Source organism: Hemicordylus capensis, chromosome 1 (assembly GCF_027244095.1).
Source record: "Hemicordylus capensis ecotype Gifberg chromosome 1, rHemCap1.1.pri, whole genome shotgun sequence".
NCBI lineage: Eukaryota > Metazoa > Chordata > Lepidosauria > Squamata > Cordylidae > Hemicordylus > Hemicordylus capensis.
This window is the reverse complement of record NC_069657.1, coordinates 436,774,727-436,789,269: the sequence shown is the minus strand read 5'-3', so window position 1 is coordinate 436,789,269 and position 14,543 is coordinate 436,774,727. Positions and strand designations below refer to the sequence as shown.

Genomic DNA, 14,543 nt, shown 5'->3' with positions numbered 1-14,543 from the left:
CAAATGCACACATTCCAGAGAATGCATCTTCGGGGCCCATTTTGTAGGAGTTGTTGCTCAGCTAAGAGTGTTGAGCAAGTGTTGAATCCAGGGATTTAGAAGCTGAACATCTCACATTGGTGCTGGGCTGTCTGGCTAGGGGGCACACTCCGATGTGCCATACCTGAGGACAATGTATCCAGTTTAATGACACATGAATAGTCCTTCAGTTGCAGCTACATCTGGAATTAGATGTAGGATATATATTGAATAGTTTCCTATATCTTGCAGAACACCCTTAAGTGTAATGAGATCAGCCTTTCTGATGTTCAGCGGGTGCAAAAACCTGGCAAATGTAATGCTTTGCTTTATGCTGTAAGCAGGTGGAAGGGATAGTTAGTAAAAATGTCATTAATCTGGAAGGTTTTCATTTTTCACCTGCAAGTGTTGGCAATTTGGCATCTTTTGACACTTGAACTTAGAGGCCTCTGTTAATAGAACATTTTTCATTTATATTGTACCCAGCTGCCCTGCCAAAATGAAAAACCTAGGTTCAGATTAGGTCACAGACTGAAAATGGGGCCAGATCCCCAGCTGGCATAAATTAGTTTGTTGGCATTACACTTTCCTCTTTGCTATATATGAAACCTGTCATATATCTGCATAAAATACTGGGGTTTTTTAATTGAGAATTATAGCCGATGTTTTTCAGATATGAGTATCGGCACAATTTATTGAATTTAGAAATGCTTCCTGGTATGTGTTCACTGACAACATAAATATCAAATATAGTGCAACAAATGAAGTAAATGGTGGTTTGAGGAGCTAAAATGTTGAAGCAGAATGTTACCTGTTTTTGTTTTCAGCATGAAAAAGGCCAAGGTGTGATTGAAGAAAATGAAGTTTACAGTAATACTTTGGCCGGAGTCTGGGTAACAACAGGAAGTACTCCAGTGCTGAGAAGAAACAGAATACATAGTGGTAAACAGGTATGTTGCTGACTGTTGTGCATGTGACAGTAACACTGTTCTTGAACTCTTTACTGAGTGTCTTTTTAATGCTTCAGGTTGGTGTTTATTTCTATGACAATGGACATGGAGTGTTGGAAGACAATGATATCTACAACCACATGTACTCAGGGGTTCAAATCAGGTAAAAATATATCTTCATTTTATTTACTGAAAGAATTTGAATTTATATATTGTCCCAGTCAGCAAATAGTTCTCTTTATCCACCTTCTTGTTCTATGGCTGCCCTTTGGGTCTGTCTCCTTCCTTTCCTGTATAATTGGAAGACAATGTTTGTTTATTATATTTGGACACTGCCCAGACTTAGGTCTCTGGGTGATTCATAACAATATGAAACAAATTAAAACAATTTAAACACATTTTTAGTTAAAAGCTTGGGTGAATAAATGTGTCTTTAAAGACTTTTTAAAAGCTGTCAGAGATGTGGGGGCTCTTATTTCATCAGAGAGTGTGTTCCAAAATCTTAGGGCAGCAACGGAGAAGGCCTGTCCATGTGTGGCCAGCAGACAAGCTGGTGGCAACCACAGATAGACATCTCCAGATGATCTCAATGAGCTCATAATGAAGAAGGCATTCTCTTAAATAGCCCAGGCCTAAGCTGTTTAGGGCTTTATAGATTATAACCAACATCTTGTATTTTGCCCAGAAACATATTGGTTGCCTGTGTAGTAAAGAACATAAGAACAGTCCTGCTGGATCAGGCCCAGGGCCCATCTAGTCCAGCATCCTGTTTCACACAGTGGCCCACCAGATGCCGCTGGAAGCCACAAGCAGGAGTTGAGGGCATGCCCTCTCTCCTGCTGTTACTCCCCTGCAACTGGTACTCAGAGGCATCCTGCCTTTGAGGCTGGAGGTGGCCTGTAGCCCTCCGATTAGCAGCCGATGATAGACCTCTCCTCCATGAAGTTATTCAAAGCCCTCTTAAAACTATCCAGGTTATTGCCTTTCACCACATCTTGTGGCATAGAATTCCACACGTTGATGTTGCGTTGTGTGAAAAAGTACCTCCGTTTGTTGGTCCTAAATTTCCCGCCAATCAATTTCATGGGATGACCCCTGGTTCTAGTGTTATGGGAGAGGGAGAAGAATTTCTCTCTATCCACTTTCTCCACACCATGCATTATTTTATAGACCTCTATCATATTTCCCCACAGTCATCTTTTTTCTAAACTAAATAGCCCCAGGTGTTGTATCCTTGCCTCATAAGAAAGTTGCTCTAGGCCCCTGATCATATCGGTTGCCTTCTTCTGCACCTTTTCCAGTTCTACAATGTCCTTTTTTAAATGTGGTGACCAGAATTGTATGCAGTACTCCAGGTGTAGCTGCACCATAGTTTTGTATAAGGGCATTATAATATTAGCCGTTTTATTTTCAATCCCCTTCCTAATAATCTCTAGCATGGAATTAGCCTTTTTCACAGCTGCCGCACATTGAGTTGACACTTTCAACGAGCAATCCACCACAACCCCAAGATCCCTCTTCTGTTCAGACACCAATAGCTCAGATCCCATCAGCGTATACTTGAAGTTGTGTTTTTTTGTCCCAATGTGCATCACTTTGCACTTGCCAACATTGAACCGCATTTGCCATTTTGTCGCCCACTCCCCCAGTTTGGAGAGATCCTTTTGGAGCCCCTCACAATCTGTTTTGGATTTCATTGCCCGAAAGAGTTGGTATCATCTGCGAATTTGGACACCTTGCTCCTTACCCCTACTTCTAGATCATTTATGAATAAATTAAAAATCACTGGTCTCAGTACGGATCCCTGGGGGACCCCACTTCTTACTTCCCTCCATTGTGAAAACTCTCCATTTATACCCATCCTCTGTTTCCTGTCTTTCAACCAGTTAGCAATCCACACATGTACTTGTCCCCTTATCCCATGACTGCTAAGTTTTCTCAGGAGTCTTTGATGAGGAACTTTGTCAGAAACCTTTCGGAAGTCCAGATATACTATGTCATCTGGATCACCTTGATCCACACACCTGTTGTCACTCTCAAATAACTCCAAAAGGTTTGTGAGGCAAGATCTACCTTTGCAGAAGCCATGCTGGTTCTCTCCCAGCAGGTCCTGTTCTTTTAAACATTGCAGTAGTCAAGTCTGGAGGTTGTCAGCTTATGTACTATGTACTACTATTCTGAGGTCGTTTATCTCAAGAGATGGACCTATTCGCATATCAGCCAAAGCCAGATAGAAAGCATCTCTGGCCACTGCCTCAACCTGACACACCAGGGAGAGGTTTGGATCCAGAAGCACTCCCAAGACTGCATACCTGTTTCTTCTGAGGGCGTATAACCCCGTCCAGAACCAGCAGATAAAAATTGTCTCCTGACCCTGCACAATAAGCACCTTCATCTTAACTGTATTCAGTCTGTTGGTTATCCTTCAAGCAGCCCATCACTGATTTCAGGCAGGTGTTTAGGGAGGTTTTGCCCTTTCCTGATGGCTCTGACATGGAGAAATAAATTTGGATATCATCAGCATATTGATAATACCCTGCACCAAATCTCTGGATGATTTAATATCATGTAGATATTAAAGAGCATTGGAGACAGTATGGAGCCTTGGGGGATGCATATAAAAGTTGAGATTTTGAAGAACAACCATCTCCAAGGGATACCATCTGGAATCTGCCCGAGAGGTAGGAGCAGAACCACTGCAAAGCAGTGCCTCCCACCTCCAACCCCCTCAGACGGACCAGAGGGATACTATGGTTGATAGTATCAAAAGCGGCCAAGAGATCCAAATGGACCAACAGAGCCTCTGTCAATTTCCAGTTGGAGATCATCTATAACCCAGCCAAGGCAGTCTCCACCCCATAACCTTCCCAAAAGCCAGTTTGAAATGGTTCTAGGTAATCAATTTCCTCCAAGACTGCCTGGAGCTGGGAAGCCACCACCCTCTCTCAATTACCTTGCATAGCCATGGAAGGTTGGAAACAGGCCTACAGTTGCTTAACTCTGAGGAGTCCAATCATTGTCTCTTTAAGACAGGAAGGCATCCTGCCCTCCATCAGAGAAGCATTTATAACATCTACAAGGCATTTTTCAACAGTCCCTCTAACAAGGGTCAAGTGATAGGCCACACCATTCCAAGCGACTTGTCCATATCCTCAGGAGTCACAAACTGAAATTGATCCAGCCTAATAACATAAGAGGAATTGCTGGACACCTCTTCATTTAATGTTGTAAGCCACCTAGTGATTTCGGTAGTGGGTGGTATACAAATATGTTAAATAAATAAATAAAATCACACTCTGCAGTAATTGTGGAGTCCATTTTGACCTGAATTTGAGAAATTTTATCCATAAAAAATTCATTTAGAATGTCACAGCGGGTGACTCATGGTCCAAATTCTGATTCAAGGGAGGAGGTGCATGTAGCCCTCTTACAACACTAGACAACTCCGCTGTATGTGAGCTTGAGGATGCAATGTGGGCAGAAAATAATAACTTCTTTGCCGCACCTATTGCCTGAGCATAGGTCTTCAAATGCGCTCTATGTTGTAACCTGTCAGATTGGAGTTGAGTCTCCACTTGCGCACCAGTCATTATATGTTGGTGGCTTTTCTCCTGGGCATAGAATTGCTGGAAGGAAGGGCCGTTGGATAGTCTTGCACTTGGCCTGTGCTGGTTCACTTGGGCTACATTTAACCTGGGTCTTGGCCTCAGTGGTGTTTTTCAGCAACCTCGGTCTTTGTCTCAGTTTCCCATCTGGAAAACAGGCATAATCCACCTTCCAGGATACTTTAACATCTCAAAAGTGTAAAGCACTTTGCAAACTAAATATTTTGTGTAAATGACATCTATTTGCTGTTGGTAAATATGTAGATATCAGCGTAGGTATGTAACCATACCAAATGTTGATGACATGCCTCTGTGTTTAGGCTTAGTTCTGCACAAAAATATCCAAAATATGTCCAGTGAATGAGTTATACAAAATATACATATTTTTACTAGGTGCATGGTTGGAGTCTAAAGATCCTCATTTGGCTGCTGGCTTGTGCACTGTGACCTCCTGTTCCCTTCACACAGCAGGCCCTCATTCCCCCTGACAAATTGCTTCTGAAGTTCAGGGAATCCTCCAAGGTGGCATTCTACACAGAGTGAGGAACTGCAGCTGAAATTAACAATACAGGAGGACCTCGGTATTCATGGGGGTTCTGTTCTAAGCCAGTGTCATGGATACTGAAACCGCGGATACCGAGACATTAAGTCAATGGGATTAGGGTTAGGTTCCGAAGGGCACAGAAAATGGCAACAAACATGAAAAAAACCCGAATAAAGTGCCCTACCTTGCTCCGTGGACCCCAGCATTCCAGCAATACCCCCTAAAATGATTTTAAAGCAGTTTTTTTCTTCGAATGAGCCATAAATGGCTCTGGCACTCAAAATGGCAGCCAGAAATGACCTCGGAGGGCATTTCCGGCCACCCACCCAATCCGCAGATACTTGGATGTAACCCTTTCACTGCTGTTTTTTCCTCGCGTATACCGAGGTTGGGTGCCAGTCAGTGTTGCCTCTAACAGGAATTTCCAGAGGTTATTGACTGCAACTCACAGAATCCCCAGTCAAAGGCCATTACAGCTGGGGATGCTGGGAGTTGTAGTGAACAACATTTGGGAATCCCTGTTAGATGGAATACTGGTGCCAATTACCTGACCACGGATATTGGCTCTGCATTTGAAGTCATGCAAAAGTGTGGTATATGCAAAAGCAGTTTCAGCATCTCTATTGAATTGCTCCCATCTGCAAGATTTTCACACCTGTGATAGCTAAAAATATTTTTTTGAAAAAATTATAACTTTCAGGCTTTCTGGAATCCCATTAAGCGTGATGATACTTCACACTATTCAATAAGACTTATGACCTGTTTTCTTGGGCTGAGCTGAAAGGAGGTGGATGTGATTTTTCCGCAAACAGTTTTGTAAATACTGGGCAGGAGCCAGACTAAGTTAGTAATGACTGGGCATGATTGAAATCAGTGAGACAAGTGTTGTGCATGTGGAACGGGGCCTTCTCGGTTGTTGCCCCCAGGCTCTGCAGTGTTCTCCCAGTGAGTGTCCGCTCCTTGACATCTGTGGCATTCTTTCAAAACCATCTAAAGATCTTTTTATTTGTTTAGGGGCTGCCACGTTTCTTAGCTCCTCTATTCTGTCATCTTTTTTATGGTTGCTGTTTTTGGTGGATTATATTTTTATTGTTTAATATGATTTTTATGGAGTTTTATTGTATTTTGATTTTTTAAACTGCCTTGCGATGTCTTATGAAAGGCGGTATAAAAATTGAACAATAAAGTTAGTCATGAATTATAATTCATGATGATTATAAAGACCTTAATGGCTTGGGCTCAGGGTATTTGAGAGAGTGCCTTCTTTGTCATGAACCCTGCTGCCTATTAAGATCTTCTGGAAAGGTCCATTTATGGTTGCCACCAGCTTGTTTGGTGGAAACTCGGGACCGACCTTTCTCTGTGGCTGCCCGGGGCTTTGGAATGTGCGCTCTGTTGAAATAAGAGCATCTCCACTGTTTGCTTTTAGGAATACCCTCAAGATGCATCTATTTTTGCAGGCTTTTAATTGAAATTAATTTTAATAACTTGTTTTATGAGATTGTTTTTATTGTGCATTGTGGAATTGTAAATGTTTTTACTCTTTTATATTGTGTATTAAACTTTGTACACCACCTAGAGATGCGCATATCAGGCAGTATAAAAATATGATAGATAAATAAGTATGTGCACAAAACCGGAAAACCCGGTTCGAGTCTAACTAAGCTTGGTCCAGTCCGTTTTTTTGTACACCTGAACTGGGCCTGATCCTGGTCAAATTCAAACCTAGTTCAGGGCGTTCAAGGCCATACTTGTAAAGGGAAAATCCATTAAAGATTCCTCTTTACCAGTACAGAGGAATGGGGGACCAGGGGACCTAAAGAAAAAGAGTTGGGGTGGGAGGGAAGTAAAAATTGACCATCAATTTGTGGCAGTCTCGGGGGGTGGTAGTGGGTGGTGCAGGGATGCCCTCTCACCCGTGTCAGAGTGGGCAGGCCTGGTTCGGGTTGCTGCCTATGCTTGGCAGCAAAAAAATGACCACCACAGAGCCCCAACATTGACCTGAACCAGACCTCCCCACTCCAGCAGGGTTGTGGGGAGGGGGGAATCCCTGCTTCCACCCCAGAGACCTCTGCAGCTACCACTACTGGCATATTGAAGGCAAATTTTTATTTTCCTCCTGTCCCAACTCTTTTTCTTTAGGTCCCCTGGTTCCCTCCTATACTGGTGAAGGGGAATCCTCCCAGATTCCCCTTTACCAGTGATTTTTGAGCCAGTTCAAGCTGAACCAGGTCCAGTTTGGCTTGACCCAAACGGCTCAGTTGGGCCGGCTGTAAATAAATAATGGGACTTACCTTGGCTAGTGTAGTCTAGATCATTCTCACTGAAAAGTGCTGCCAGCCTGCCCACCCTGTCAGCTCTTTTTTAGAGCTTACCTTGAAGGGAGATACAATGTTTTGCCTATTCAGAATACATCACTTTCTTTCCCTTAGTGATGTCATCATGCACCCCAATTTCATCAGCTTTGTAGTATCACCACACCATCACATTCACTACCTTGATTGACTGGGATCACTCCAAGAAATGGGAGAAGTTGTAAACAGGAAAAAGAATTGTGGCAAAGCAGCTGCAGATAAATACATGGCAGAGATCTGAATGTTACCATGTACTTGTGACCTGAAAAACAAAATGAGAGGAGGATTAGGAAGACCCTCAAGACACATTTTGTGAAATTGTTTTAATTGTTTTTTACTCTATTTTTTAACTCTATTTTTTTACTTTGTTGTAAACTGTGTACACAGCCTAGAGATACACCTACAGGTGGTATATAAATAAAAAATATTCAGTGCAGCCCTATACTTGTCCTCTCCAACCAATATGTGTCAGAACATTTTTCCCCTGTGTAGGAGCTCATCAGATAGGGTTTTATACTGAGCATGCTCGAGACAGAACTGGATCATGTGATGCAATTTCCTGCCTTAGGCACCTCCCAACCCCAGTTCCAGTTCTTGCTTGAGATAGGACATTATTGGAGAGAGCTCTTTCTATAATTGGCGTTTTTTGCCTGCTTTTTGCTTCTTTCTTTATTTTGCTGCACTTTGGTGCTCTATATCTCCTCCTTTCCCTGTTTAGATTGTGCAAGGGTGGGAGGAGAGCTGTTCTCATTATTGGCTGCTCTAAAACTTTGGTTCTATTACTACTTTTTCTGTTCTAATTCAGTTAATTGGACCAAACAAAAGAATTATTTTCCTTTCTGAGTTTTTGGGTGAAATCTGATGGAGCTCCTGCAGGGCTTCCTTTTGGAGGATTCCCAGCTGCCACAGGACCTGGACAGCTCAGCGGCCACAGCTAGCATGCTGCAAGTAGCCTTGGCTTCCTCTTTGCCAACTGCGCCCATGGTTGCAATTCAGGAGGCAAAGACTTCAGAGCTGGTTTTTTCCAAGGCTCCCAAGAAGTCTAAGCATTGCAGGGACCAGCCCCCATCAAAGAAAAAGAAGCGGCACAAGGTGCCAATCTCAATAGCTGGAAGCTCTGTACGACTGAGTGAGAGGCTCCTGATTAAGGCGGTTTGTAAGAGATCGAAAATGAAAGCATGCCACACAAACCGCTGCCTCCTGAGGGGGACGACCAGCATCCTTGGGGCGATCTCCTGGTGTCCTTGACCTCACCGGTACAGGCCCAGTGGCTGAGGGGGCAAACGGCTGGCCCACGCATTCACCAAGCTCCTCCAGGGCATTAATAAAATGGCCAAAGCAGCAGCCTTTATGGCAGATTCCAGCTTGGACTGTATTCAACAGTCCTCTAGAGCTATGGTTGCAGGAGTGGCGGTACGCAGATCCTTGTGTCTCAAAGGTTGGAACGTGGACTTCAAGTCCAAGCTTGCCTTGACATCAGCCCCCTTCTTGGGTTCTAACCTGTTCAGTCCTGCACTAGACCCTATCCTAGTGGGAAATAAGGACAAAAAGAAGGCCATGCCCTCCAACTGCAGGGACTCGTGCAGTTTCTTTCGAGCCCCAACTCACTTCTTTCGTCCCAACAGGCAATTCTACAATCCACGCAGGGATTTCCATCCCCAAAATTCCAAAAGTGTCGGCAGGCCACAGTGGTGTCAGCGCTTCAGTGGCAACTCCAGGCGGGGCAGTAACAGTCCCTTCTCTTCCACATTGGCCCCACGTAGGCAATGACTCAATCCCTGTGGGAGGCAGGTTGTCAGAATTCGCAACGACCTGGATGTCCATGTCCACCGACAATTGGGTTATCCACACTGTATCCAATGGCTACGCCCTCGACCTCCTCTCTTACCCTCCCCAGCGTTTCCTACCATTACCACACTCCAACAATCCGACCAAACATCTTTGGATGCTCCAAGCAGTTCACCATCTCTTCCAGATTCGAGTGATAGAACGCATTCCATCCACGCAAAGATTTCAAGGCATGTACTCTATCCTCTTCCTCGTCCCCAAAAAATACAGGTTTTGGAGGGCAGTTTTCAATTTGAAGTTCCTCAACCACTTCATCCAAAAGAAAAAGTTCAGGATGGAATCCCTTCACCCAATCAAGGAGACCATACATCCAAGGGACTACCTCGCCTCAGTAGATCATTCAGAAGCATACCTTCACGTTCCCATCAGACCAGAGCACAGAGTACTCTTCCGTTTTTCCTGCAATGGTTGACATTTCCAATACTGTGCCCTTCCCTTTGGGCTCTCTTCTGCACCCCGAGTATTCACGAAGGTTATGATATCGCTTATTGCCCACCTCCGCCTCTGAGGGATACACATCCACCCGTATCTGGATGATCTATTTATCAGATCTCTGTCACTGCATCAAGCCCAGGAGGACATCCACGCGACACTTCACTGTCTACAGGACCATGGCTTTGTGGTGAACACAGAAAAGGGTCACCTTGTTCCCTCTTAGTCCCTTGTTCACCTGGGGGCCCACTTCAACACTTCTCAGGACTAAATCCTTCTCCCACCAGAAAGGAGAGAAAAGATCACCAACCAATTGTGCCCTCTTCTCCACAGGAGTTCGGTGGATGTCATGGAACTCTCCCAGGCCCTGGGCTCCATGATCACGTGTCTGGAATGCACTCCATGGGCTAGGTGGCACTCCCTCCCGCTTCAATGGCTGCTCCTGCTCTTTCAAGACATGATCATGTCTTCTACCCATCACTGCATTCCCCTGTCTCTGGCACTCAGATGGTCTCTGCAGTGGTGGCTATCTCCAGTTCTTCTCAGAGGTTTCCCGCTGTCGGAACTTCTCCGCCTCATGGTGACCACAGATGCCAGTCTCCTGGGCTTGGGGAGCCCACTGCTTAGGCCACCTGGCGCAGGCCTCCGGTCACTCATGGAAACAAAAAGATCCATGAATTGGCTGGAACTCCATGCAGCCTGCCTCACACTCATCCCGTTTCAACATCTCCTTCAAGGACAGCACGTCCTGGTCAGTATGAACAACGTCACCGCCAAGGCGCACATCAACCAACAGGGCAGCACATGGTCCAAGTCACTGATGCAGGAGTCTGACCTATTCCAATGGGCAGGGACCAATCTCAGATCCATAACTGCAGAACACCTCAAGGGAGAGGAAAGCACACAAGCAGATTGGCTCAGTTGAAGATCCCTTGACCCAGCAGAATGGTCTCTCCATCCCGACGTGTTCCGGAAAATCTCTCTTCTTCGGCCATCTATAGGTGGATCTGTTCACTTCCCCCTCCAACCATCTCCTTCCTCACTTCTTCACGAGGTTTCACTCCCAGCAAGTGGAGGCCAACAGATGCCCTTACCTCCCCATGGCCGAACACTCTCCTCTACGCTCCCCCCGCCCCCCACCCATAGCCATAATCACCAAGGTGCTCAGGAACCTAGTCCAGGAAAGACCAGAAATGATTCTCATCGCACCTCATTGGCCTTGCAGACTGCGATTCCCTGACCTACTCAATCTGTCGGTAAGCCCCCTGTGGCACCTATCCAATCATCCATACCTGCTTCACCAAGGCCCTCTGTTCTACCCCGACCCTGAATGGCTACAGCTCTCTACCTGGAAATTAAGCGCTCAAGGCTATCAGCCCTGCGTTACTCCAAACTGGTCCAAAATACCATTCTAGCCTCTCGAAGACAGTCCACCAACAGGGTCTACCAAGCTATTGGGGCAGTTTTCCTACGCTGGTCATGCACCAACCACAAAGACCCGTTGTCTGCTGGCATTCCAGAAGTTCTTGCATTCTTACAGGCCGGCTTGGACCTACATCTCCAACCTAATATCTTGAGGCGACAAGCTTCGGTACTCGCATTGGTTCTACAGATCTCCTCTTCCGACACGGGTTCATCCTCCCTTCACCCGCGTATATCTAGGTTCCTCAGAGGGGCTACCAACACAGCCCCCCGCAAGCGTTTTCCGTCATGGAACCTTAACAAGGTTCTCAATACCCTAACGAAAGTGCCCTTTGAACCCCTTTCTTCCATTCACCTAAATACCTTAACTTTCAAGGTTCTTTTCCTCATGGCCATCACCTCAGCCCACCGGGTGTCTGAGCTAGGTGCCCTGTCCATGCGCAAAGAACTTTGTACCTTCCAATCTCACTTGGTTGACCTTCAGCTTCGGCTTGTCCCTACCTTCCTCACTAAGGTTAACACCTCCTCCCATAGGTCCCAAGTCATCGTCTTGCCTTCCTTTTGCCCTTCCTTGGTCCATCCCAAGGAAAAACTGGCGTAAATTGGATGTTCGTAGAGCATTACACATTTACATTTGGTGCACCGCGGACATTCGCAAATCAGACTCCCTCTTTGTTTCCTTTCATCTGGCCACCTTGGGCAACAAGGTATCCAGGGCCACTCTTACCATTTGGATTAAGTCTTGCATTCTCCTAGCCTATGCTTCCCTTAACCTCCCTCCTCCTTGAGAGGTAACTGCTCATTCCACCAGGAGCGCGGCCATGTCCGCGGCCTTTTCTGCACACACACCGCTCACAGAAATTTTCTGGGCAGCTACCTGGTCTTCGATTACTCAATTAATTTGCCACTACAAGATGTCATCCTTCTCTACTCCACAGGCTGCCTTTCCTTCAACAAGTGGTCTGACACATCCTTCCCTTCCATTTTCTTTCACTTGCTAGCTTGGGCATGTCTCTATCTGATGATCTCCTACACAGGGGAAAAAGGAATATTGGCTTACCGTGAAGGTTTCTTTTTCCCTGTGTTAGAAGCTCATCAGCCCCATCCGGATGTACGACTTCTTTTTCAGAAAGGGAATTTTCCTACAGTCACTCAGATGATTGCCTTCTTTGACAGGGGAGACCGCTCTCTTTCTCTCTCTCCATACTTCATTAACTTATATTTCTTAATTCTATGCTACCTGCTCCTTACCATGTTTTCTAGCTCTCTCCTTCATACAGATGCCTCCAAATCGGATCAGCTCTCTCCACTTGACGTTTCTCACTCTTCGCAACAGCCCTGGAACTGGGGTTGGGAGGTGCCTACGGCAGGAAATTGCGTCACATGATCCAGTTCTGTCTCAAGCATGCTCAGTATACAACCCTCTCTGATGAGCTCCTAATACAGGGAAAAAGAACCCTTCACAGTAAGCCAATGTTCTTTTCCCTGACTCTTGGTTTGGATCACAGCATCAACAAGATGCTAAATTAAGATAAACGTAAGATCCTGCAGGTTGTGATTTCTGCACTCTATACTTCTTCTATAGGAAGAAGCACACGAGTCCAAGAATGTTCTTGAGTTCACTTGTGCAAGCACCTAAACTTCTCTGGTTTGCATCCAACATTGTCCTGTTCTAGTAATGCTTTTATGTCTTCGGGTGTATTTTAATTAGTCTATATAAAATATCAAGACCCTTTTGAGTGTCTTCTTTATGTTTGCTTAGGACTGGAAGTAACCCCAAAATTCGGCGCAACAAAATTTGGGGAGGTCAGAATGGTGGAATCCTTGTTTATAACTCTGGTAAGCTTGCCTTCTACTTAATTTTTAGGATTTAAAATAAGAGGCTATGCTATACCTCCCTAAGAACCATCTTGAATTTTCCTTTTATCTTTTAAAGGGCTTGGCTTCATAGAAGACAATGAAATTTTTGATAATGCAATGGCCGGAGTTTGGATTAAGACAGACAGTAATCCCACATTAAGGAGAAACAAAATCCATGATGGACGAGATGGAGGCATCTGTATATTTAATGGGGGCAGAGGTAGCATCTTTTGTGTTAACTATATTTACTACTGGCTAGACTTGTGTTTTTGTGGTTTTTTAAATTCCTTTATTGCAATAAGGTTACAATGCTTTTCAAAAATAAGAGCTCAAGTGTTAGTCATCCTCTTCAGTTAGTCAGCCTGACCCCTGCTACTCAAATCCCCCAAAGGGACCCAGCCCATAATTTGCTTCTAGGAGAAACTGCTGAGGCCAAGGAGCTGTAATTCTCTACTTGACCACTCAGAATAGGTCTGCATTGCAGTAACAGAATTCTGCTGGCCTGACTCAAGGTCTTTTGTGAGAGATTGCCAAATTGCGGTGAAAGGAAGGGAGCCTTTGCTTATCAGAACTACTGATCTGAGTTTTCCAAATGTAACATGGCCTGTAGAGTTTAGCTATCCCCAAAGCTGTCTGTCCACCCACTCCATTCACCATTATCATGGATGTTCCCAGCACTCAGAAAAATATTTGTGTTCTGTGCTTGGAAACTGTGCTTGGAAACTGGAATTTCAGCTTGAAATTCATGTTCTTGGTTCTATATTAGGTCTCCTTGAAGAGAATGATATCTTCAGGAATGCACAAGCCGGAGTCCTTATCAGCACAAATAGTCATCCGGTGTTGCGAAAAAACAGAATATTTGATGGATTTGCTGCAGGTTTGTATTTGATACATAGTGAATTTAACTCAAGAATAGTGTTAGGTCAAATAATGGGAGGAATTGTTAGCTATTTGAAAGATTCAGGTGTTTCACAGTATGTTTAAATCACCAGTACCTTTGGTTGTCTAAAAGATCTGTGGTGGGTTTCCTCCCCCTGTTTATGTGTAACTTAAAATGAGGATTTAATAACAAAGGCCTGGGTGAATAAAAAGGTCCACCTACCACTGGAAAGACTCCAGACTTTGTGCCAAGCAAGCTTCCTTAGGGGAGGGAAAGCTTTCCCAGCAACTGAAAAAGCTCTACTTCTGGTGTTTTGATAGAACATGCTTTGAATGAATTGCCTCAATTAGTGAAATAGAAATCTCTTTGCCTTCAAAGGCATTGCTGAAATCCATGTGGCACATTGTAGTTTTAATATATATTCCCATTTCAAGCATCAATTTGACATTTTGCCTTCATTTTCTGTATTCCTGTCCCTGCTCACTACCCACCTCACCTATTTAGCACTGGGTTTGGGGTGGGGGGTGGGTATCCAAGAAGGGCCTCTGAGGATGGTCAGTAATAATCAGGTTCATGTAAGAGAAGATGAACCTTAACCTAGGTCCAAAATCATTTAGGGTTTTCAAGGTA

General features: G+C 44.7%; 1 protein-coding gene across 1 annotated transcript in view; it reads left to right on the top strand.

Moving 5' to 3' along the window:
* Positions 1–14,543, top strand: part of FBXO11 (F-box protein 11) — a 142,871-nt gene that overhangs the window by 122,464 nt on the left and 5,864 nt on the right. Inside the window, exons 15-19 of the mRNA XM_053243955.1 lie at positions 846–968; positions 1,046–1,131; positions 12,936–13,012; positions 13,110–13,253; positions 13,800–13,910. Coding sequence (XP_053099930.1) covers positions 846–968; positions 1,046–1,131; positions 12,936–13,012; positions 13,110–13,253; positions 13,800–13,910 — 541 coding nt within the window. The remainder of the gene's footprint in view (positions 1–845; positions 969–1,045; positions 1,132–12,935; positions 13,013–13,109; positions 13,254–13,799; positions 13,911–14,543) is intronic.